Below are 26,722 nucleotides of genomic sequence, written 5' to 3' on the forward strand. Positions count from 1 at the left end.
ATTGTTATCGAATGTGTTCATGCCATGCGGTCTTTGTTGCTTTTGTCAGGCGATATAGAAACTAACCCTGGCCCTCCCGGTATTGAGGACGTAATGTCTGAATTAGGAAAGCTAGCTTCTGGCCAGTCAAAACTTCTTACCGAAGTACTAGACCTAAAGAGCAAGCTACTAACAACAGAGCAAACCCTATCGGACCTAAGTAAACGCATGACTGATTTAGAAAGACATTACAAAGTCATTTCAACCCTACGAACTGACCTAGATACCATAAGAACAGATACGACAGAAATGGCAGGCCACGTCGCATGCCTTGCTACACAGATGGATGATAACGAGAACAGGTCACCGCCGTAATAATCTAATATTTTATAACTTCTCCGACCCTAACCCGAAACAAACATTTGCAGGATATGAAAAAATCGTCATCCGCCACTGTAATGAACACTTGAAATTCGTCATTGATCCCAACCATATTGACTGTGCGCAACGCCACGCCATACAGCCGTGCTCGGCTACTTATCGTAAAATTTAATCAATTAAAAACTAAAGAGTCTCTACTTTCTAATGGCCCTAAATTTAAGGGACGCAATTTCAGCGTCGGAGAAGATTTCATTCAGCCCATAAGAATTGCTCGAAAAAACCTTATCGCTTTCGCTAAATCGAAATCCACGTCCTATTCTCTCCGCTTCAAAACATTACATGTAGGTACCAAACGATACGTGTTTGACCATTCCACAGAATCTGTTAAGGAAATATCGCAGCAATTGCCCAGTCATCAACATGTACCTTCCCACCCTCGGCCCGCCCCACGATCAAACTTGTTCCTTTCAGATATTTTCGCTAACATATGGAGCTTCATGCCAAAACGTGACACAATTTCTAATCTGGTTTCATCATCTTGCAGTAACCTTCTAATATTACCTGAAACATGGCTTACAGGAGACGTAACGGACAGCGAAGTGCTTCGCTGATCTACCAAATTTTCAACTGTTCAGAAACGATCGCAGGAGCACGAGGAGGGGGGGGGGGGGGAGGAGTACTTGTCACCGTAAACCAAAATATATCAAGTACATCTGTCACATTATGTCAGATATTGAAATCCTATGGCTTAAATGCCATGCCGCTCCCCATTCAATTTTACTTGGCGTTTGCTATAGGCCCCCTCATAGTACTTTAGACTTCTGTTTCAAACTGAATAACATGTTAAATGAAATAACGACCAAACACCCCAACATGCATGTAATTCTATTTGGAGACTAATTTTCCTAATATCGATTGGTCAAGCCGGCCTGCACCAAGGGCTACATCAAGGGAATCGAACGAGTTCCTTGAGGTATGCCTCAACTTTAATTTATCTCAAGTGCTCACAGAACCAACCCGTGTCACCGATAACTGCCAAAATATTCTAGACCTTGCCTTAACAAGTAATCCCGAGGGCGTGTCATCCATCGCTTATCTTCCCGAAATCAGTGACCATAAAGTCATTCATGTCGACTTCGTAATTAAACCCGTTTCGACCCCAACTGTTAAAAAGGTTATTCGTTTGTATGAAAAGAGCAATTATGAAGCAATTAATCATGAACTAACGCAATTTTACCCCAGTTTTGCAAGTGCCTTTCCTTGTCATACCATGGGTGAAAATTGGCTCATTTTCACAGAGAAACTAAACAATCTAGTTGGCAAATACATTCCCCAAATTAACATTCATTCCAACTTAGCACAACCCTGGTTCAATAAAGCACTGAAGCGATTAGAAAACAAGAAAAAATGTCTCTTCCGCGCAGCTAAGTCCCGTAACACCCCTGACGCATGGAATAAATACAAAGCCGCTGAAACTGCCTACCTGGGAGCCATACATCATACAAAACGCTCGTTTTTTTATTCGGATGTGCCGAACATGCTTAAGAACGACCCAAAAAATTCTGGCAAGTCTTAAGCCCACAGAACACGCGAACTGTTACCCTATCAAATGAATCAGGTGATGCCCTAACCGACGCTGAATGTGCTCACTTGTTCAATACATTTGCAACAGTTTTTACTTGAGAAACTGAACTGTCATTTTCTATTCCCCATACGAACTTTCAATGTACCATGCCACCAATTACATTTTTTTTCCATCCTGCATTTCATCCCTCATAGACAATACCAAACTTTCATCTTCACCTGGTGTGCATGATATTACGTCTATCGCCAGTGGAGCCCTGTCAGAAGGAACTACCCAGGAATAAACCACGCAACGGCTTCTGCGATAATAAAGTTCCTCCTCCTCCTCCTCCTCCTCCTCCTCTAAGCTTCTAAAAAGCACTAAACATATTTGTGCAGCATATCTCTGTCTTCTATTTTCACAGTCAGTTTCAACAGGCGTGCTGCCTACAGATTGAAAACACGAAAAGGTCGTTCCAGTTCACAAATCGGGCAACAAACACTCCCCGCAGAACTTTTGCACGTTCTTTATTCATCATTCTAGGCAAGCAAGTGCCTGCATGCGTGTGTTGACCGATTCACTCACGTCGGGCCACTCTAAATGACGGTCGAGTTTATCCTCAAGAAAGGCCTGCCGTGACGCGTTTGACGCTCACACGTGTCTTTAGCCGTTGGACCAAAGTACTGGCCAAACTGTTGAAGAATAAAGGCTCTCGAATCTTGGTTACAAATGGCCTGCACATCGGCATGTTGCCTTCGCGTTGGTGAATGGAAAATGTGTTATTGCTACGCATCAGCAAATACGTGCGTGCTAGAGCAGGACGACGAGAAGCTACTTCGCCAACACCAGCGACAAAAAGAATGAAACGGCCGTCGCGACATCGAGGCGAGAAGAGAGCACGCGTGGCTTGCCCCCCAAATTTAGTTCCAGTGGCCGCCGCCAGAAGGATCGCTGACTGGAAAAAGGTTGCTGGAAATTGCTGAACCACTTTCTTCCATCATGCGTTCGGTGCTCTTTTCCCCAGTCTCTAAATTCATCGGTACTTCCAAGCGATTGCAGAGTTGGCAAGGTTGTTCCGGTCCCTAAATCAGGTAACACGTTTTCTCCCAATAACTATCGTCCCATATCACTAACAGCTTACCATATGTAATATTCGAGCATATTATACATTCTCGTCTGATCGATGTTTTTAAGTCTAATTCCTTCTTTTTTGGCTGTACAACACGGTTTCAGAAAAACAGTTTCATGCAAAGCACAAGTGGTATCTTTTACTAACGACCTATTTAACCATACTGATATGGGTTTCGATGTAGACTGCGTGTTCTTGGACTGTGCGAAAGCTTTAGACACTGTCTCACATGGTCTCTTCATTCTTAAACTTAGCACGCTTAACATTGACCCTAATGCACTAAACTGGATTAAAAGCTTTCTATCTTATCGAACCCAGTACGTTTCTGCTAACGATTGTTCGTCCTCTCACACTTCCATAACATCAGGTGTACCCCAGGGATCGGTACTAGGACATCTCCTCTTCCTGATTTACATTACCGACCTTCCTAAATGCATTTCCCATTCAACTATCAGGCTTTGCGCAGATGACTGCGTCATTTATCACAAAATAAATAACCACACTGATTCTGATAAGCTTCAAGACGACACAAGCATATACCACTGCGGCGATAAGTGGTTCATCTGACTAAACGTTAATAAACGCAAAAACAATGCATGTACCGCGTCGCACAAACAACATTGACAACATGCGTATTTACTTCACGACACTTCCCTTGAATCCGTCAACTCGTACGAATACCTGGGTGTTCATATTTCACGTAACTTACCATGGCATACGCATATCAAACACTTCACGGATAACGCCAACCGGGTTCTTGGATACTTGCGCCGAAATTTTTCTGCTGCGTCTCTGCCAATGAAGCTAACCTTCTACAAGGCATTGTTGCGGCCAAAGTTCGAATATGTATTCATAGTATGGGATCCCTATCAAATTACACAGATAAACACACTAGAATCCATCTAAAATCGCGCAGCATGTTTCATCTTAACTATTCCCGGTATGCCAGCATTACCTCCATGAAAAACACACTTGCCTTACCGGACCTTTCAATGCGCCGTAAATGTTTCATACTGTGTCTTTTCCACTATATGTATCACCATAACCCACTATTAAAGGATCATCTTATTGTCCATCCTTCATACATTTCATCCCGCTTCGATCATATGTTTAAAGTTGGTGTTCCATTTCTTAGAATAAAAATGTGTCATCGTTCTTTTCTCCCAAGACCAGTGCCGACTGGAACGACCTTCCTCTCTCCATCCTTACCATTTCTGTCGTTGTCGACTTCAAGACCACTGTATTTTCGGCCGTTCCTTAAAACTTATTATTGTATAATTGTGTATTTCTTTTGTGTGTGTACCTACCACTCCTTTCTGCAATGCCTTCGGGCCACGAAAGCATTCGAAATAAATAAATAAATACATAAATCTAACGGCTCATGTGAATACTAGCATGATGTAGTTCTTGTTGCCAGTTTTCGCCGAGTGTCCGCTCTTGATTAATTTCTTTCTCTATGCTGGAACCTTCGACTTGTCATGTAAAAAAACCGACGCGCTTGGCCCGCTGATCAGATTTCGATGATCACCGACTGTGCTCGCCGCTATCGTTGTGATTTGAGTGCCACTTACTTTAATACATCTTAATATTTTTAGCCCAAAAAAACGTACGACACGAGAGTAGGCATGCAGGACACAGCGCTGCTAACGACTGATGCTTTATTGCACTTAGTCGCAGTATATATAGCACCGTACAATAAAAGGCAGACAGGGAGTGTAAATTTACCACAGCATCACAGATCGCCTGAATTTGTCGCGTTGTCAGGGAATGAGATACTGTTCTTGTCACGGTAGCGGTGAATTTTTAGGCTGTTAGGCGATCTGTGATGCTGTGGTAAATTTACACACCCTTGCTGTATTTTATTGTACGGTGCTATATATACTGCGACCAAGTGGAATAAAGCATCAGTTGTTTATAGCGCTGTGTCCTGTGTGCCTTCTCTCGTGTCGTGCGTTTCATTGCGCTAAAAATATTAACACGCAATACCAATTAGTCCACCAGTCTGTTTTGTTGCACTTTCTTTAGGGGGCATATGGTTCGTCCTATTAAGAATTGGTTTCTTGATTCACAGTTTTCACTACTGTGTTTTCCACCGTCACTACAACGTAGCAATATAACGTATTGGAGCGCTTCTAGTCACACTAATATATGTTCGTAGTAAAAATATTTCAAAGCTGATTATTATCCCATGGTTGTGAGGATGCAAAACTACACACCGCGAAAAGTGCGATTTAGGATTTACACTTGTGACGCGGCTTGGATTCCAGGCCAACTCATTTCTTTCTTTTTCCTCTGCCTCTCCCTTCTTCTTGTGGTGTCTTCTCTTTCCAAGTTGGTGAACCTCCTTTTGGGCAAATTAGTGCTCGGGACCACAAGCGATACTAAAATCGAAAAAAAAAATTGTGGACAGCAAGGTCATTCGTTCGCAACGACGGGTCAAGTGGGTTCGCTTTATATGCGCAACTCATCGTATACTCCAACGTGTTCGTACGTACTCGCGTACAATGCGATTTAAACACTCCTAAAATCGGCGAAGAAATAAAAAGTTGCAGTTTCGCCCGAAACGCGAACCATCGATCGCCATAGCGAATACCTCGACAGCTTCACGCAGTAAGTACGGCAGCTTTATCGGCCGCATAAAGTTGCGGGCATTCGTTTACTATCTCAATTAACAAGCATGGCGTCAGCGCGCATAGGCAAACATGACCACATCACATTCGATGACCGCGGACACTCGTTGTCAAAACGCTGGCGTGACGAAGCGCGGCAGCAGCAGCGAGCGATGGGACCTTCATGCTGTGTATCGCTTCAACGCCTACTGAACGGCGAGAACGCAGCACGCTCAAAAGTATGAGCCACCGTCGCACCTATAAGCAGCCGCCGGCGCAGATCGACCTCAAGACAAGGCGCGCATGCACATCCACGCAGTTGCCGGCGGAGAACACGACGCCCTCTCCCGGCGCCATGCGCGCGACGCAGGATGCCCCGCCTCTTTCACTCACGAGGTTGAGCCGCCAATGTTGGCGCCCCTCGGACGCAGTAGGTGTACAAAGCCGCGCACCCTCCCTCCCCTCTCATCCTCATCATCAGCCTGGTTACGCCAACTGCAGGACAAAGGCCTCTCCTATACTTCTCCAATACCCCGGTCACGTGCTAATTGTGGCCATGTTGTCCCTGCAAACGTCTTAATCTCATCTGCCCACCTAACTTTCTGCCGCCCCCTGCTGCGCTTCCCTTCCCTTGGAATCCAGTCCGTAACCCTTAATGACCATCGGTTATCTTCCCTCCGCATTACATGCCCTGCCCATCTCCATTTCTTTTTCTTGATTTCAACTAAGATGTCATTAACTCGCGTTTGTTCCCTCACCCACTCTGCTCTCTTCTTATCCCTTAACGTTACACCCATCATTCTTCTTTCCATAGCTCGTTGCGTCGTCCTCAATTTAAGTATAGAACCCTTTTCTTAAGCCTTCAGGTTTCTGCCCCGTACGTGAGTACTGGTAAGACACAGCTGTTATAAACTTTTCTCTTGAGGGATAATGGCAACCTGCTGCTCATGAACTGAGAATCCCTGCCAAACGCACCCCAGCCCATTCTTAAGGCCAGAATACATGGAGCGAACTTTCACGACGAAGTTCGGGCGGCGGAAAATCAGCCGCGGCGCGACACCGTATGTTCGTCGGGCTGCGCTACATGGAGCGAAGACACGGCGGCCGCCGCCGGCGAGCCGCTGCGTTGTTATCAGTGTGGCTAGACGAGGCAAAAGCGCTGTAGTGAAACACATGACAAACAAAAAAACTTTAACGACAACTATTATTGCTTTTGAATTGCGGAGCACTCTAAAAACACGTAACATTTTGTTTAGAAATGTCCCACAGGAAGGCACGCTTCTGAACAGCCGAAATTAATTTGTCGTTAAATTCCAGCCGCGCCTCTTTGGATACCATGAATACGAAAAGCACGAGACCAGCGTGAACGATAGAGCGGGATCGGGATACACGGACAAGCGGGGAAGCCAGGTCGGAAGTCGGGGCGGATAGTGAGACCTGATTGGCTCACTTTGGGGCGCCGCTCGTTTGCCGCTTCCGGTATCGCCGACGCCCGACGAACTTTTCTGCGCCAGCTGGATCGGCGGCGAACGACGATTTCTCCGCCGCCGCGCGTCGCGCGTACGCCGCCGGGCGTCGAACGCCGACTATTCGTCGCATATTCGCTCTATGTATTCTGGCCTTTATTCTTCTGATTATTTCAGTCTCATTATCCGGATCCACAGTCACTATCTGTCCTAAGTAGATGTATTCCCTTACCACTTCCAGTGCGTCACTACCTTTCGTAAACTGCTTTTCTCTACCGAGACTGTTAAACATTACTTTAGTTTTCTGCAGATAAATTTTTAGACCCACTCTTCTGCTTTGCCTCTCCAGGTCAGTGAGCATGCATTGCAGTTGGTCCCCTGAGTTACTAAGCAAGGCAATATCATCAGCGAATCGCAAGTTACTAAGATATTCTCCATTAACTCTTATCCCCAATTCTTCCCAAACCAGGTCTCTGAATACCTCCTGTAAACACGCTGTGAATAGCATTGAAGAGATTGTATCTCCCTGCCTAACGCCTTTCTTTATTGGGATTTTGTTGCTTTCTTTATGGAGGACTACGGTGGCTGTGGAGCCGCCATGGATATCTTTCAGTATTTTCACATACGTCTCGTCTACACCCTGATTCCGTAATGCCTCCATGACTGCTGAGGTTTCGACTGAATCAAACGCTTTCTCGTAATCAATGAAAGCAATATATAAAGGTTGGTTATATTCCGCACATTTCTCTATCACCTGATTGATAGTGTGAATATGGTCTATTGTTGAGTAGCCTTTACGGAATCGTGCCTGGCCCTTTGGTTGACGGAAGTCTAAAGTGTTCCTGATTCTATTTGCAATTACCTTAGTAAATACTTTGTAGGCAACGGACAGTAAGCTTATCGGTCTATAATTTTTCAAGTCCTTGGCGTCCCCTTTCTTATGGATTAGGATTATGTTTCCGTTTTCCCAAGATTCCGGTAAGCTCGATATCATGAGGCATTGCGTATACAGGGTGGCCAGTTTCTCTAGAACAATCTGCCCACCATCCTTCAACAAATCTGCTGTTATCTGATCCTCCCCAGCTGCCTTACCCCTTTGCATAGCTCCCAAGGCTTTCTTTACTTGTTCCGGCGTTACCTGTGGGATTTCGAATTCCTCTAGACTGTTCTCTCTTCCATTATCGTCGTGGGTGCCACTGGTGCCGTATAAATCTCTATAGAACTCCTCAGCCACTTGAACTATCTCATCCATATCAGTAATGATATTGCCGGCTTTGTCTCTTAACGCATACATCTGATACTTACGAATTCCTAGTTTCTTCTTCACTGCTTTTAGGCTTCCTCCGTTCCTGAGAGCATGTCCAATTCTATCCATATTGTACTTCCTTATGTCAGCTGTCTTACGCTTGTTGATTAACTTCGAAAGTTCTGCCAGTTCTATTCTAGCTGTAGGGTTAGAGGCTTTCATACATTGGCCCTCCCCTCTACCCGAGGCATTTCGCGCGACTGAAGGCCTTGCGTTTTCTCCCCACTTCCCTCTTTTGCGTGCGCGAGACTGAGGCGCGGTCGTCGGCTCCCCTAGCGTGCTTTTACCCGCCCCTACAGCATACGGCGCGCAAGGACAGTGTTATCGCCCTTGCACTTTATATGGAACACTACGGCGACGGCGAACAGGCACCTGGAGTGTCCTTACAATTTCTACCGCAATAAGAAAAGTTACTATACAGGTATATAGGCGAAACTTGCTTTAGAAAAGTGGTTACGGTTGGATAATGACCAAGACTTAATTTTGCATTCCTGGATTCATTCTTTTGAGAGCTCCTGGTTATATTCTTTCCTTAGGAGAAGGGTGGAGTCCATGGCAGTAGACACCAATAAAGCAGAGCACGCACCTCAGAAAGACACTGACAGGCTGACAGTCTTGTTTTTCGTCAAGCCATAACCCATGGCTGCAATGAGCTGTGAGTATTTGTAATGCTAAGACGGATAAATGTAAGCGATTCGGAAAATTCTCGCTGTCGTCCATCGTCCTAGCCCTTGCACGCCCTGGGGACATATACATATACAAATTACACTTTCAGCCGGCCCCAGGCTCTATTTAGTAAAGCTCTATTTTGGTTCAATTCCGATTTCCGTACACAAATAAATGCAAAATGCAAGAATGCCTTTGTGAGACAACCGCTGAACCTATTTGTATGAAATGTATTGCAAATAATTTCAAACAATTCTATGAAGCAGTAGCTTCATTTATAGCACCAACATTATTACAAGACTTCCCAAATATGGGTAAGCTTCTAAAGAATGTAAACCCGAAATATACAATATCTTAACTGTGAACCAAATCCTGATATTGCATTTTTGTGAGGAGCAACTGTTGAAGCAGCCAGAGTGGACAAATCATAAATATGATTGCAGAGTTTACGTGAAATTGTAAATATGCTTACGAGGGTTTTGCAAAATGCCTACTAACCATTTGAGATGATGAGCAATTCGAGAACAAGGTGAAAGCGGAAGCCACCTTGTCCTCGTTTAGCTCATTGTCTTGAATTTCCATCTCCCGCCTTCCCCCTGTTTTCCCTACTAACCATTTGATGATATATACCAAATCGGTGTATACTGCATCAGTTTTGTCCATTTTACATCTACGCTTATACTCTTAGGTGCAGTTTGCAATTGAATTATTTTTGTTTAATGTTCTTTTGGGGTTTGCTGAAATTTTCAAGAATCTTTATTAAAGAAATTTCTGTTATAAGTTCACTATACACGTTATAAATTTACACAATCTTAATTTCTTTAATAAATAATTCTTGCACACAAACTGAAAGAGGAAGTTCTGGGAATATGACGAACACAAGCGCAAACTTTCAACTGAATTCTCTTTGCAAAAAGGTTGTAGTATAGACATGGCCGATGTGTGACGTACATACCTAAGTAAGTATGAACAGCAAGAACGAGGTAACAACAGGATCTTTAAACTGGCGCGATGAAAATGAAAAAGAGGAAAAAGGGAAAAGAAAAAAATGCTTTCTTTTCTTAAGTATCACGAACCTAATCGAAACTGGTGCAGTGGTTCGATTTCTTCACTAGAAAAGGGGCGAATGCGAGAACGCTTCCCTTGCGGTCGGTACCACTGGTACCAGCACCACACAGTGCTACCATACCACCTGGCAGTTTTCTGCTGCTGTGTTAGACAGCACTACCTTCACAATTCCACTAAAATGACTAAGGAAACGAAGTGGCAGTAAACGTCCTCCAAAGCGACCGAATGTTGGAGCACCGTTTTCAGCTCGAAGAAGCTTGCTAGCTCACAGATCGAAGCGGTGGCTGCTGTTGCTGGCGTCGTCGCCCGTGGTGACGTACAGGAATCGGTCTGGCCCGAACAGCAGCTGGCCCCCGTTGTAACGGCGGTTGCGCTGCGCCACCCTCAGCAGAACCACCTCTGCCACCGCCTGCATGTTGCGCCAAGCAGGGAACGCCATGCTCACTTAAAAGCGCATTCATATAAAGAAATAGTGTCACAATTAAGGCGTCAAAGAGGTGAAAGCGAAGCCCTATTTACAAACAGAGACTATCTACAGGGATGGCCAACATGGCCGAACACGACCAACTCCATGGGCGTAGCCAGGTGGGGGGGGGGGGGGGGCGGTATGGGTCTTCAGCACCCCCCCCCCGAAATTTTTTCGTGATGTCCATGCACCGTCGACCAAAGCAACCCCCGGTGCCGGAAATCATTCTGGATTTTGTCTAGAACGTCTTTTTCACGCTCGAAAAGACATCTGACCGCGAACCTTGCGAACTCGGGCTGGATTTCGCGGCAACGCCCACGCACCGGTGGAAGTCACATAACGCAAGGAGCCCCATCCGAGCACAAAGTTTCAAGGGCGTTTTGGTGGCGAACGGGCTCGCCGTGGAATCGCGCGGAGGCCGCGGAATCTACGGAGTGCATAGATTTCAATTCCAAAACCTTATGGGCATGAAGTTCTTACAAACTTTTGATGCGAAACGTGCATTGACATTTCCGAAGTGGTGCTTCAGAGATACCATTGCGGAAGTTTGTGGGTTAAATTTTGTTATAAACATTTCACGCCAAAGGTGCATTGGCTTTTCTAAAGGCTTAGATCGGAACATACAACGAGAAAAACCAAATCAGCACACTATCAGAGAAGTTGACAAAACACGCAGTGAGATCCGATGAGACGAAGCGTCGTGATGATTCATTTATGCCGTCATGTCGCATAAAAAAATAGCAACATTGTTTTTTCACCTACGCCAAAGCATCCATGTCAAGACACTAAAGCCAGCCAGAGTAACTACGTTATTATTAATTTCTTCTACTTTGACTTTTATTCGTGAGGACACATTGAGCCTCTTAAATTTTTTTTATTGTCGCTACCCTACCAGCGGGCTGCCAGAGCCAGCCAGAGTGCGTTTTTCTCGTGTTGCCCCGACCACTGTGCGGTGCACTTCGGTGCGCGTTTGGTTTTGGATTTTCACCTGGCAGAGTTTTGGACGCCTTCTGGCTACCAGACGAGAAAAAGAAAGAAAGGTCGCCCACCGCCATCACTTTAAAGACTCGACGGATTGTACCGCGTTCGCTTGAGCGCAACCTCTCCGGAAAGTCTTGTCTCGCCGGTGTAGGATACCGAGTAATATATGCGTATGGTTCTCGGTGGACCATCCGTCTCACGTTTTTTTTTTTTCGATATTCATTCGGTAGCCAGATTAAGTGGCCAAAGTAGGCATTGGATTGTGGTCAACATACTCTCATTTGCGTTTTTCTTTCATTTTGGTGCCCCCGCCCCACAAAAGCAAAGAGCATACATTGTTGCGGCGCAGCGAATTATCGCATGGTGACAGCTTGTTACTTCTTCTTTTGCGGAAAGTAATCAACCACGGCACGCTTCAGTTGCCGGATACTATTATTATATTATTGCGATAGCAATTATATCTACACTCCAGGCGCATTCCTGCTGTCAGCGTCGCCCTCATGTTTCGTATGAAGTCTACGTCGTGACCGCGCGCCGCATGCTGTATGTGCGAGTGAAAAAGTAGGGGGGAGTAGGAATGGGTGAGCCGACGATGGTGGCTCAGCCTTGTATGCGCAAAGGAGAAAAGCGGGGAGCAAGTGCGCCGCCTTCCGTCGCGCGCGATACATCGAGGGGAGTGGATGGAATGGGGACGGGATATAGGATATTGTGAACCTGTGATTGGGCAACATGTTTATTTGCCTTGTTTGACGCATTATATACAGTGACTTTTTCTTAGAGACGTAGATTTATTGGAGACATATACGTATATTTAAATATCTTGTTCCGAGGTTCTGTGTGTGCGTGCAGTGAACTTTCTTTCCAGTGACTTTTTTGCCCTTGATCAAGCATTTGTATATTCCATTGTATCTTCGCATTTCTAACGAACGAGGGCGAATCAAATGAAAGAGTGAGCCTACCAACCCCGCGCAATAATGGTTCGGTTCGTTATCTGCGAGGCATGCGCGTAACACACTGGCATCTTTCATTTACAAAAGTGACACGCAGGTGTGAGGGCAAATGTTCCTTAATGTTCTCATACACTGGGTAGAACATGCATGGTTGCGTGACGTAACGGACGCTTCAGAACTTGAGCAACGCGGTGCCGTGAGGTTTTTGACAGCTTTTTAGGCAATCTGGCCTCCTCGAGGCCCTTGGGTTCAGCTAGAGCAGGGGGAAGGTAAATATGTCCGCAATAGACATCAGTAAGAGGTTATTCGAAGATTGGTGGAAGGAAAGTAGGGAAACGACAAACAACGGAAGTACACAAAAACAAAGTTCCGAAAGTTCCGAAAGTTCGGAAAGTTTGGTACAAAAGCTTCGTTCCAAAAGCTTCGTTCCGCCCCGTTCCAAAGGGGACGCTTATGGTATCCATCCATCCATCCTAATTCCTGCTCATGAGGGCGGAAAAAAGAGGCTGTTGATGTACTAAAGCTTTTTTCCGCCCTTGGTTGTATCTTAACTTTATGGAATAAATGCGTCAGGACTGTTCTTCAAAGGTAACTTGGATCAGCCCAACCCAAAGTGCGGATGAATACAGCGAAAGCCGGGAAGTGGTCCTGGCACGAATGAATAGACCCGTGGACGTGGTGCGCATTGGTTCGCGCTTATGATTGAGAGCGATGCAAGGAGGCACGTCCACTCGTCCTACACCGCCCCTTTCATCTGTGTAGCAGGGTCTGCACGCAGCCATGTGATCGCTCAGCCTCGTCAATCCATCGACAGGCGCGCCCTTTTGCCGGCGTCCTGGCGCGAGCAGTTGAACAGCTCGCAAGGCACGCGGGCGTACTTGTCTATCTCGGTTTTGGAATGCTGCTCTCACTTGGCCTTGTAGCCAGAGTTCGAGCGATGCGATGGAGATTGTTTTTCGTTCGGCGCAGCGTTGCGCGTGCTGCCAGTAACCGATGTGCCCGTTAGAAACACGAGCGCTCTTGCCACTTCGGAACAGTATTTGGGTATCACTCCGAAATCCATCATATGGGCGTTCTCATTCGTTCTTGCTTGTTTTCTTTCGTCAATTATGGCACAGCACTCGTTCCTTCCAGCTTTAGCATTGCAGACAGTGCAAGTGAAGAAAGGAGACTTTCCTGCAGAGTTGAATTTCCAGCGGGACCTTTTCTTTCTAGCTGTTGTATAACCAAATTTCTTATCACCGTAATTGACCCAGGTAATATTTTAATACAAATTGTATGAAGACTTCAGGCGCATTCTTGCCTTCGGCGCCGCCGTGAGGTTCCGTATAAGTTCCATGCTTAATCGCTTCAATAAATACGCGGAAGACAATCAGTTATTCCCGCCAGAGATGATTGGCTTTCGCCAGTCGCTTTCTTGCCAGGATGCAATGCTAAGGCTTAAGCATGACCTTCTCACTCCTACGTTTAGTAAAGACACCCAAGCCATCTTAGGACTCGACCCTCGCGGTGCATTCAACAACATAGATCTATCTTACGTGAATTGAATGTTATTAACTGTGGTAGAAAAATGAATGACTACATCCGCGAATTTCTTACCAATCGGACAGCTGTCATAAGTCTCAATGATCAAACTTCGCCCCCTATCACCCTAGGTCGCCTTGGTACTCCTCAGGGATTTGTGCTCTCACCGTTTCTATTTAACCTAGCTATGAGTTATATTGCTGGGAAGCTAGCACAAATACCTGATCTCCAGTAGTCTTTATATGCAGACGACATTACCCTATAGATTAAGGGTGGCTCGGATGGCTACATTCAAGATACCTTACAAGAGGCTGCAGATGCAGTGGCTACGAGAGCCGGGTTCATGAACCTCGAGTGCTCACCCACCAACTCTGAGCTGTTACTTCTATCCGCAAATAAACGCGTTACGCCAAACATTCAGATTAACGTTAACGGGAGGCAAGTTCCCGTAGTAGACAAAATCCGCGTACTTGGCATGCACATTCAATCTAACCGACTCAATACGTATACACTTCAAACGGTTACTGCCAGTGTAGGTCGCACCACACGGCTAATAGGAAGAGTGTACAATAAGCACGGAGGTCTCCGCGAGGCAGAATTGCTAAGACTGGTACAGGCGTTTTCTGTCAGTAAAATCACATTCTCCCTTCCCTATCTCCACTTAACTGGGGCCGAGGAAGATAAAGTTGATTCACTGATACGCAGACTCTACAAATTTGCCCTTGGAGTGCCAAGTAGAGCTTCTACTAAGAGACTTTTGGCTACAGGTACCTTGAATACATTTAGTGAGCTCGCAGAAGCCCACCTGACCGCTCAATACCAGCGCTTATCGAACACCCACAACACGGAGGTAGGCACATCCTAAACTCCCTAAGTATTGACCCAGCACCCATGACCAATGAGAATCTCAATATTCCCCACTCTATACATGAGCACTTTCATATCCCTCCTCTCCCTAAGAATATGCACCCTGTTCATCACGAACATAGAAGGCAACAACGAGCTAAAGCCCTGCAGAAGAAGTTATTTAACTACAAAGACGTGCTCTATGTCGATGCCGCAGAGTATCCGTGTGGACACAAATTCGCCATATATCAGTCGGTGACTCCACTGGCAGTATTGCGACGGAAGCACCCATTAAAGCCTCTTCGGAGGAGGAGGCAGAGGAGGCGGCGGTGTCACTCGCCGCAACAATACCCAATTACTCTGTCATAGTAAGTGACTCCAAAACTGCCATACACAACTTCGGAGCGGGTAGGGTTTGCAGGACAGCCCTAGCCATTCTATCTCACAATCCGCCAGCCCAACTTCTGAGTTTAATCTGGACACCTACTCACGCAGTCCTAATCGACAATGAAGCGGCCCACCTAAATGCTCGAGCTTTCACGAACCGAGCACAGGCTAGACTAGGGAACGGTTGAGACGCCGATAATCTCCCTCCAGCATTCACCTTCAAAGACAGATTACTTACATACCACGACATTTGCGGGCATTACCGCCTAGGTCGCCTAACCCTCCCTCCTTAAATGATTCGGTCGTCACGCATACACGAGGTACTATGGTGAAGAGAAACTTTTACCCAGCCTGTGCAAACTACCTTCTCGTTGTGCCCGCAGCACTCCGTTCAGAAGTCCTGCACGCTCTGCACGACGATCAGTCAACGGACACCTCGGGTTTTCCCATGCACTCAGAATGATACACGAGAAGTATTATTGGCCACGCCTGGCCGCCGACTTCACCCGTTACGTGAAGACATGCCGTGACTGCCAGCGACGGAAGACACCGCCGACAAGGCCAGCGGGACTACTGATCAAACATGCTTGTCGACCGTTTCAGCAGATCGGGATAGATTTGTTGGAACCCTATCCGACATCAACATGCGGGAATAAGTGGGCCGTCGTGGCGACAGACTACTTTACCCGCTTCGCTGAAGCGAAAGTTCTGCCGAAAGGTAGTGCAGCCGAAGTTGCGAAATTCTTGGTCGGGAGCATTCTGCTGCGACATGAATGGCGCCACAGAAGTAATCATCACCGACAGAGGAACGGCCTTTACGGCGGGGCTCCCCCAAACCATTTTCCATTACAGTCGGACAAGCCACAGGAGGAGAACTGCCTACCACCCGCATACGAATGGTCTTACGGAGCGACTGATAAGACCCTCGCCGACATGCTTGCAATGTAAATGCCTCTTGTACGAATAAACCAATTTCACGAGTTTCAGTATAGGCCACAAAGGAGGCTGGTACTGCTCAGGTCAGCTGACTGAAGAGAAAATGGCAGTTCTCCGTTTCATTTGGCCTTTACCATAACCGTCGCGATGAAGTTTGGCGTTCTTCAATAGGAGCAGTCGCACGGATCAAGGAAAAAGGCTACGGTCGGAGCAGCGCCCTAGGAAAGCGCAGCTCGGGCGACACATCATGAAGGGCAGCTGGAGATGGCCCCGCATAACAAAAGGCCGATCGACCCTTGCAACAGGTGAAACGCACAGCGAAGACGCGTGTCGAAATTAACGAGCCCGCATCGTATTCTTCCGCAGGAAATGGCGCGCCGCAGAGCTCGTTACGAGGACGCGTCGCAGCGCATAACTTGTGCCTCGCCGTCATCAGCCTGTATTGATCCGCTGCCGGGCCTCAGTCCGATAGCCCGGGGAGAACGCTGAGAAAGCCGTGCCGGCGTGGTACTTTCGACCACCGTAGTGTACGCCGGCGAACCTCGGCGTGCCCTAAATAATTGTAAGCAATACCTTTTCTAGAGCCACTCTCGTTTCTACTGTGACGTGACGTCATGACGCAGAAGGTCACTGAGAGGTTCTGACCTCACTCCGTCGCCTGCTGTGCTGATACATCGGCCCTCACAACGAGTGTCAGCACAGGGGCGAATGTCAAGACGACGTATAGTGCCATGCTCCCAAGTGACCAAACTAAGCTTCATGACAGAGTAACCTCTTGTAAACTCGAGTAAACCGATACGGGTTGTAGAAAAACTAGTACATTACGTTATTTAGGGCACTCTGAAGGTTTCCAGTATTTTTAGCGCGAAAGTCCTATGTCGACCTCCACCGAAAATTAATACCGTGTACGTTGCCTTCACGCAATTGCGCGACATCGCGATTATCTTTGGCAACAGCCGCGAAGGAATCCATAGATGGTCTAAAACACGGACCTCTCTGAGTATGCCGCACGTGTTACAATGTCTTTCTCTTTTTTTTTTACAGCGAAGCTGTACGTGGCTATAAGTTCTGTAAAGAATTGCGCACGTCTATCTAACCGTGCAGATCGAAAATTTCTCCCCATACGTGGGCCGATCCCCACGATAGTGCAATACCGGGCCCACCCACGGCGGTGGTGAAGCAGGCTTTAAGCGCTCCGCCAACTTGCAAAAATAGGTTTAATATCTTAGATCCAGCTACAACCCGTACCAGATGCCACACTTTGACCTACGTCGGCCCTGTCTACGTTCTTTGTCGGCGTTCCAAGCGCTTGCGTATCTCCTTTCCTTTCCTCAGCTCTCCCGCGGTGGCGGCATACCCAGGAATTAGGGACATGTCGTTCAGTTTCCTTTCTTTTTTTTTTCGCCACCACGGGGCGTCAAGCAATCGTCGTTTCTGTACGTTGTATGGGTGATTCCGACAAATGCATGCAATTTACGCTTCAGTTTGATGAGTGCTTGTAGCCTCTGCATTACGAAAGATTTGATCCATTGTATTTATTACTTGCTCATGGGGGCTATGACGCATTGCTCATGTTGATAGTTTTTGTACCATTGTAACGGACGACGCGTTTGTTTCTCACGGCTGCCTGATGTGCAGCGGTCAATGATGTGCCGGTTTGCACTGCCTGTGCGTGATCGTTTAGATGGAAAAACAAAACAAAATTTTCAGCAAGTTCTTGTAGAGTACGTAAGTAAAGTGTTAGCAAATAAATTCTGGAAAGTTCATTTACAACTTTCTTGTTCCTTAGCCACAGAGCAACGCACTACTGGTTTCCGCTATTTTTCATGAATATGTTTTAAGCGAGTTGCATATTCTACAGTAGTTTATCGCACAATTAGTCCAACTAATTCAATTTAGACTTCAAAGTGTCCCTTGTATTTAGATAAATAATTGAAGCCTACCCAGATGCTGAAAAATTTCTCAACATTGGTGAGAGGACGTGAAAAAGAAAACAGAACGCAGAAAAATTCTTGTCTCAGTTATTTTTTTTATAACGCTATTTTCACGTTTTAAGAGACAACCCTCGAGTTCACAGCCTGTATATGCTTTCATAGCACTATATCGGTTGGTCGGATGAACGAACAAGCAGATCATATTCCAATATGACGGGGAAAGAAAGCAACCGCGGCCTACAATGTACATGCACTGTACTAAAATAAAAGTAGAGAGAGTCCAAATTTGTATATATTTCGAAAGAAGGATGCCTGAATTGAAAGTGAAAGTGAAAGTGAAAGTTTATTTTCTTTTCAACGAAAAGAGGGCGCCAAGACAAAAGGCAAGAGCCTGACAAGGTCCCGGTCACCCGTAAAACAGCTGGCATTGTGCATAAGCACTTCACAACAAAATACACAATGAATTTCTCAAGCATAGTAAAAGCATGAAGCAGTAAGTTAACATGCACAAAATTTGTACAAGAAAAGAATAAATTGAGTACACAATTTATCGTATTAGGGGTTTAAAGACACAACATCTTTTTTATACAAACAAATATATCACTCCTAAAACAAAGAAACAATATCACAGGTAGCAAAAAATACAAATAAATACAACAAAAAGTAGTAAATAAATACAAATAAATACAAAGTATGTCGACTAAATAAATGTATCATTCCGTTTGTTCCAATAGGTATTTTTTAATTGTAGATTTAAAGCGTTTTTGTGGAAGGTAATACTCAGTTTCAAAGGGAAAGTTATTTATTACCGTGGGAATCTGGTAGCCTAGTGTTTGCTTGCCATAATTGGTGCGTGTGATAGGAACAAGCTTACGTTTCGTCCGAAATGCATAGCGGCTGTTGGAATTATCTGGGCATGAAAAGAACAATCTATGATGATGGATGTACTTAAGTAGACAGAAGTTGTATACTTCTTTTACATTAAGGATGCCATATTTCTGAAATAGCGGTAACGTAGGTAAATCTGAAGGTCTGCCATGAAACCCTTCAATGGCACGTATAGCGCGTTTCTGAATTGAAATTAGTTTGAGGTAATTGCTGGACGTCGTAGTTCCCCATACAAGGATACAGTAAGATAACCTTGAGTATAGAAGTGCGTAATACATGGATATCTTTAACCAGGGGGGCAACAAATGAGATATCTTATACAAACAGCCGACTGTTTTACTTAAATCAGACATTAATTTGGTTATATGAAAATTCCAAGAAAGGTTCTCATTGAACCAAACACCAAGAAATTTCTGGTTTGAAACACGTTTTAATTCAGTATGTTCGTAGCAAATTTTCAGAGTGATACTTTCTACTGTATTAATAGGCTGAAAAATTATGTAGTTAGTCTTTGATAAATTGAGGCTTAGCCGATTCGTCAATAACCAGTCATGTAACTTTCTTAAATATGCATTTGCCGTAGCCTCCATTTGGGACAAGGAGTGGGATGAAAAAAATATATTCGTATCGCCAGCGTACATGACCAGATTAGGCGATTCGGATATGTTAGCGATATAATTTATGTATACTAAAAACAATAACGGTCCTAATATAGATCCTTGAGGAACACCATGCTGGATTGCCAATTTCTCTGAGGGTATGCCATTAACTTGAACATACTGTAATCTGTTATTTAAATAGTTCTTTAGCAAGTCAGATGCAATACCACGTATGCCATAACTGTTGAGCTTCCGTATCAGGGTGTTGTGATGAACGCAATCGAATGCCTTTCGGAAATCTAAGAAAAGACCAAGAGTGAACTGTTTCATTTCGATATTCTTAATAATTTGTTCTTTTACTGTTAAAAGCGCCTGCTCTGTTGATTTGTTTTTCAGAAATCCATACTGCGAGGAAGTAATAACACTGAACTTATGGAAAAAATTCTCGAGACGAGTATTAATGACACCTTCAAAAACTTTTGATAAGACGGGTAGAACAGAAATGGGTCTATAATTCGATATGTCATTCTTTCCCCCACTTTTGTAAACTGGACATACACGTGCTATCTTCAGCTGATCTGGGTACACTCCGCTTTCTAACATACGATTTGCGATGTAACACAAGACGTCACATATTAAAGAAGATACATGCTTCAAAGGTACCGCTAGTATACCATCATGCCCTGGTGAAACGTGATTTTTTACCTTATGTATTAATGAAGCTATTTCATGAGTAGTAGATGGCATAAGCGCAATAGATTTTTGTAAGGGAGTGATTAGATTAGAAAGTGCGTCTGGTACTGATGACGTACATACAGAATCTGCTACATTAATGAAAAAATCATTGAAAGTGGTTGCGAGATCAAAGCCTGTAAGTTCGCCATTGACTGTCATAATAGTAAGGGGCGGGTCCGGATTACATTTATTAGTTAAAAAGGCAATTTCACGCCAAACTTTTCTACTGTCAGAATGTACTTTGGTAAACCGATCAATATAGTAAGTAGATTTAGCTATCTTAACATCCTGGTTAAGTTTATTTCTGTATTTTTTAAATTCAATGAGGGTATTGGCATCACGGCTCTTGATAAACTTGTGATACAAATGGTTTTTCGTGTTAATTCTTTTGTAGAGCTCCCGAGTCATCCAAGGCTTTTTAAACTTTTTGCAAGTTTTAGTTTCCTTTAGTGGAAAGGCAGTGTCGTAGCACCAAATAAACTGTTTAATAAATGCATTATATGCTTTATTTACGTCAGTTGTATCGTACACATTATCCCAATGTGAACTTTCGACTAATGTTTTGAACATACTCAACGTGTTACCATTAATTACTCTGTGTAACCGTGGGACCTTCGCATCTGTGTCGTGAATGACAGGCATGAAGCAAAAGATTGGCAAATGATCACTGAGGTCATGGGACAGGACACCAGAGATAATGTTGTTAGACAGCAGATTTGTAATACATACGTCTAGTAGACTACTTGTTTCAACCGTTACCCTTGTGGGTAAAGATATGCAATTCCAGCAGGCAAATGATGCAACGGTATCATTGAATTGCGTTGCACATGAATCGTTCGACAATAAGTTAATATTTATGTCACCCATAATAATAAATACACACCCAGTAGAAGTGAGATACACGAGTAAATTTTCAAGGAAGTCGAAGAAGTGCTGTTTGTTACCGGTGGGAGGTCTGTATATTGCAACGACCACTACATTTCTAGTAGATACAGTAATGCATTCCACATTAGAATCTATTATGCAAAATTCATCTATTACAGAATGTTTGTACAATTTATTTACGTACACAGCAACACCACCACCCTTGCAGTGAAGCCTTAATAATCCATTATAAGTGTAGTTGTCAAAGCGGGGATGATCCTCATGGGATGTTAGCCATGTTTCTGTAAACACCAAAAAATCAAATCTATGCTTTATGGACGCAAAAAACAAGTTCAGATGGTCACCCTTGTGTTTAATACTTCGAGCATTAAAATGAATAGCACTGACCCCTTTCTTTAGAGAGCCGAGCTTCGTTTTGAAACCTTCAACATTATAGCCAGCACAAGTTGGCTCGCAGTTCATGGAGGTGCAACAGTCCATCTTAGGAAACGGACCTTACCTAGTCATTTTTTCCAGATCACCATGATCGGTGATCCTCAGAGCGTCAGTCAGTTCACTTTGACGTGCGAACACCTTACCCCCTATAGTCCAGACATATTTCCATGACACTAATTTTTTTACGTGCAATGGCAGCACCTAACAACTGCTTATTAAACTGAGATAGATGCTCATTAACATAGACAGCCCCTCCATCCGAGGAACCAAGCATACTGTTATTAAGTCTCTGTTTCCTTGCCTTAGAAAGGAACGTGTTCCTTTTTTCTCGTCGAACAAAACGAACTATAATGTTCGTCTCGTCCGAGTTCCGAGTGGGAATGCGGTGACATGTATCGATGTCCGATTCACTGACTGGCTCGCCAACAACTTCACCAATTTGTTTTATCACATCAACAGGCTGTGAATTCCCCTTGACACCCTTTACTTCCAAATTGTTGAGCCTCGTGTACTGTTGTAGCTCTTCAACTTGTCGTGTCAACCGCTTGTTCTCACTCCTCAAACCTTCATTACACTTAACAAGTTCGCTGACTTCTTTTCTCAGTGCCTTAACCTCAGAGGTGATCTTCTTCGTCTCATCGCAAGTGTCGCTGCAGAATTTCATGCTGTCTTTCACAGAACGAAGTTCTAATCTCATTTCACGCTTAAAATCGTCGAATTGGCGACTGAAAAACTGACACCTTTATTATGAAGCCGAATAACGCAATGAAAATGACATGTTAATTCTTTGTGAAAATATGATTGCACATCAGGGTTAGCCTTGCGGATCAGCAATTTCTGTTTAACGAAAAAAGATTCTAGTGACCGTGTATTATGGTATTCCTAATAGCCAATAGAGCAGCGTATTAAAGTTTACATTCGCGGCAAATTTACTGCCTGGAGTCAATCACTGTACATCCCAATAATCATTTGAAATTCAAAGAAAGTGAGCTGAAATGGCTGGCGGCACGTACAGGAGTGTTCGCCTATGCCTTCGCTATAGTAGATTGCCGCAAAACTATTAAAAATAATTGTACGGCCATTCTTATACTTTAAAGCACGAGCATGGTGATCAACGGATGTGCGTTTCTATATTTTTCTGGCGTTGTGTCACTCCAGGGAGGCAGCCTGATCCCTCCATGCTTTCCTAACTGTCCATTGTACATGTGGGTTTTCATACCAAACATTAACATAATAATCTGTCCGTGTTCGGCTAGTAATGAAATGAAATGAAACGTTTTTTTTTTTTTCATGCAAAGCTAAAATAGCCAGCAAGAGGGGATACAGGGCAAAACGCTGCTGTGACGCAGCTCAAAGGCGGCCCGGCGCCCGTTGGTCACACGACGGCATCGACCCGGCTTGGCTCAAGGGCCAGTGGCGAGTAGAACCGGGCTAGGCCGAGCCGAGCCGCAATCGTTTGGGCCCGAGTCTCTAGTGCGGGCTGTAGGTATAAACTCAGCGGGCCGGTCTCGGGCGGGCCAATGCATGGTACTTTTGGGCTCGGCTCGGGGCTGAAAAATCGGCTCGTGCAGTGCTCTACTTTGGATAGACTGATGTCATGATTATGGAAAATTTATATAACAGCCTAAGGCATTACCTGCACCTTTGTTCAAGCAAAAGAATCCAGTCAAGTTCCTTTTACAGCGAAGCTCTATAGGGCTAGCCGATTCGTTCGTCCGTCCCTGTGTCGCCTGTACGCCGAAAACTCCTCCAGTGCAACCCCATGCGCACGCTTGAAAAAAAAAAAAGTCGCGGCGGTCGCCCTGAATGTTATCATCTCATCCACCATGTTAAGGCGCACGGCCTTCGTGACCATATAAAAAACGTGCGATGGCGGCTCTCCTTCGCTCCCACTGGAGGGTCGAAAAGCATCGCGTAAAACGCAATACCCACCAATCGTGGACTTCAACGTCGACCTGGCGCGCCCCGACGGCAATTGGATTGTATCATTCCTGTTGGAACAGTTGGGAATGGAGTGCTACACGGGCGTCAATGTGCCTACCACGCGTTGCCCGTCGGGTATCGATTTAAAATAAAGACCACAAATACCACGAAGTTACGTGTGTGCGTCTTTAATCAACCAATATAGCAATCCTATAGTGATCAATATAAATCAATATAGTTCTCATTATAATCACCCCAATACAGCTTCGCTGGTTATCCTTCTTCACAGAGTGGAAGAGCCCAATTTTTTTTTTCCTTGCTCTTAAACTGAGAAAGTGGTTGTATGTCCTCAGGACGGAACTTGCCTCAACGGATCGGTTTTTTTCTCGTGCATTAGTACGCGCATCAGAAAATGAATCCCACACAGGGCAGGCCTACTCCTAACATCGCTAAAGGTGTTTATACGCTGCTTGTTGTGCGGTAAAGCTAACGTGTTTTAAACGTTGTTGCAAGAAGCCAAGGTCATGCCCTACACTTCTATCTACGGTATAAACACGTTGTGACCAAGGGCCATCCTCTCACAGCATAACACCTAAATGTTTGACTGATGAATAATGTTTATTTTAATTTTTTGGCTACTTAACAAATGCTTATATCTGATTTTGTTATATTTTTTCTAGTAAAGCTTACGTGCACACATTAATTTATGTTCAGGGACATGCGATTAGTAACACACCATTTTTCTACGCGCTTCAGGTCGGCCGCCAATGGAAAACAATGTCTCATCGGATGTCCTTGCACACACGGCACAATCTCCCGTAAAAATTGTATCTCGGTTTTTATAACATCACAAATATCATAAATAAAAACAAGAAAGGGAATCGGACTCAACACGGAGCCCTGTGGCACACCGGACGTAGCAGCAACATTATCTGAGCAACTCACATTCAAAACAGCTCTTCGACGTACTTAGCATTACTGCGTTGGAGCCTGTATATTCATAAAAGTATTTACGCATTCATATTAGTGCTAGTCTCTTTTGGTCAACGTATATCGACATTAGTAAGAATACAAAAAAACAAAAAAGAATCGAACTTTGGGTTATTTGCTCCGGTAAGCTTACAATGCCACCATCCTCTTTTAAGTTAGTACTATAGAAAACACTAATACGAACAAAATTAGAGCGTGCATCTGCCTTATGCGATTTCATTAACTTCATTAGCTCATTAGAACTTCTCAATATTACTCCACTCATTTTTTTTTCAACTTATGATCCAATAGCTACTCTAACCACAAATAAAACTAACCTTGATTTGCAACTCTTAGATGATATCTCCATCGCAACATATATCGAATCCTATTGATTAGCTGTGTAAATCAGGTATAAAATCCAGTCACATTATCTTAAGCTCTTTTTGGCCTTTAATGGATTCGCCTCCCAAAAGAAATCTTAAAGAGTACTAACAAACTCAAGTGTCATGCAACATAAGCTAGCGTATGTTGTGTAATTTCAGCCTGTTAATTACTGATTGTGTTACTTTATAATTCTTTGCAATGTCAGGTAATACTGTATAACTGTAAAGCTGCCTTCCTGGTGCACGCTGATTTTGTCCCCATTTATCATCAGTTAAAATTCTACGATTAGAAAGTAACATTTGATTCGCTGCATTATTTCTTTATCCTTCCCCACCCACTCCTTTCTGCAATGCCTTCTAGCGCTGCACTCTACAAAAAGTTTGCACACGTCGAGGCTTATCGTGTCCCCAAACAATCACTCGTATCGCAATTGCGGACTATCTCCGAAAACAGACTGCTTACGTACTTCTGGATTCACGCGTTACAACAATTAAAAGCGCCATGTTTCGTAAATGCAGTGGGTGAAATTCGCTGCGAAAAGACAAAGCCTTGCAATGTATTTCAGATTTTCATTTCATGCCTATAGCCGGAATGCTTATGCGAACAAACTATTGTGTATTATGACATTTTCAAGCGCCTACGGTATTTTTTCTACATGTAGAGGAGCCAGCTTAACCTTGAATTGATTCACAATTTGACTAAGTTATATTTCCAACATACATATGATGGAGAAATATGTGCATGACCAATAGGAACAGATGGTGAAGGACAAAATTGTTATAGATGATTGCAAAATTTAACTGTGTTTAACGTCTGAACAGCACATTTTTACCCTCGAACAGATAAGAAATCGAAATGAACCACATTCATCCAAGTTTACCTTGCGAGTATTCTGAAGTACACTTTCACTCTTGTTTCTTGTAATTTATGATATATGACAGTTGATACGACTTTGACTTCAATTTCCTGTTTTACGTATAGGCGAATGACACTGTACAAACTATTTCTTTAGTACTATGGAAAAGAGGCAGGAGAGTTCGTCTCATCAACATATCGGAACAGTGAGGTGTAATTTGTCAATCGCCATGGTTAATATAGGAGCCCCTTTCTCGTGAATATGTGTCTTGGGTCAGAACGTATGTGCTAAAAGCGGCCTGATTGCCCGCACTTTCTGTGCAGCCACCGAAGTGATTGTGAAAAACTTTCGCTGTTTAAAGGCTTAATCCTTTGCATGGGATGCGCCGAAAATGTACACGAAAACACGCTCGTCCGGCATTTGAAAGGCCGCAAGCATCATGTCAGTATTGTAATTACCCTTCTATGAGTTAGTCACGTCCTTGAGAAGAGAAACCGGGAGGTGACAAGCCACTTTTGTACCGGGCTTTGTCGTGAAATCTGCCCCGATGGCTTACGTCATTGGGGCAGATTTAAAGTATAAAGGTCACGAGCCAGGTGGTGGTACCGAGGCGAAATGAACTTTCCCGAGAAAGGTAGGCTTATACAATAATGTACTTTTGGAAGCGATGATAACGTTGTAATTTAACGCACAACAGAATTTCGTAGACAGTCTTCTTTCAAATAGCCTATATAACCGAAGGCTAAGAAGTCCTAAGATTATTAAACTGATACATTTTTATCGGAGACACTCTCAGATGACTTTATTACATACAATAAGGGCCCCTGTAATTTCTACCGTGACTTAACGTGGG

At 44.3% G+C, this 26,722-nt stretch overlaps 1 protein-coding gene across 1 annotated transcript in view; it reads right to left on the reverse strand.

Annotated features, from left to right (window-relative positions):
• Positions 1-26,722, reverse strand: part of LOC135919927 (HHIP-like protein 1) — a 97,674-nt gene that overhangs the window by 64,878 nt on the left and 6,074 nt on the right. Inside the window, exon 2 of the mRNA XM_065453942.2 lies at positions 10,438-10,577. Within this exon, the coding sequence (XP_065310014.1) occupies positions 10,438-10,577 (140 nt within the window). The remainder of the gene's footprint in view (positions 1-10,437; positions 10,578-26,722) is intronic.

This window comes from Dermacentor albipictus, chromosome 3 (genome assembly GCF_038994185.2).
Source record: "Dermacentor albipictus isolate Rhodes 1998 colony chromosome 3, USDA_Dalb.pri_finalv2, whole genome shotgun sequence".
Taxonomy (NCBI): Eukaryota; Metazoa; Arthropoda; class Arachnida; order Ixodida; family Ixodidae; genus Dermacentor; species Dermacentor albipictus.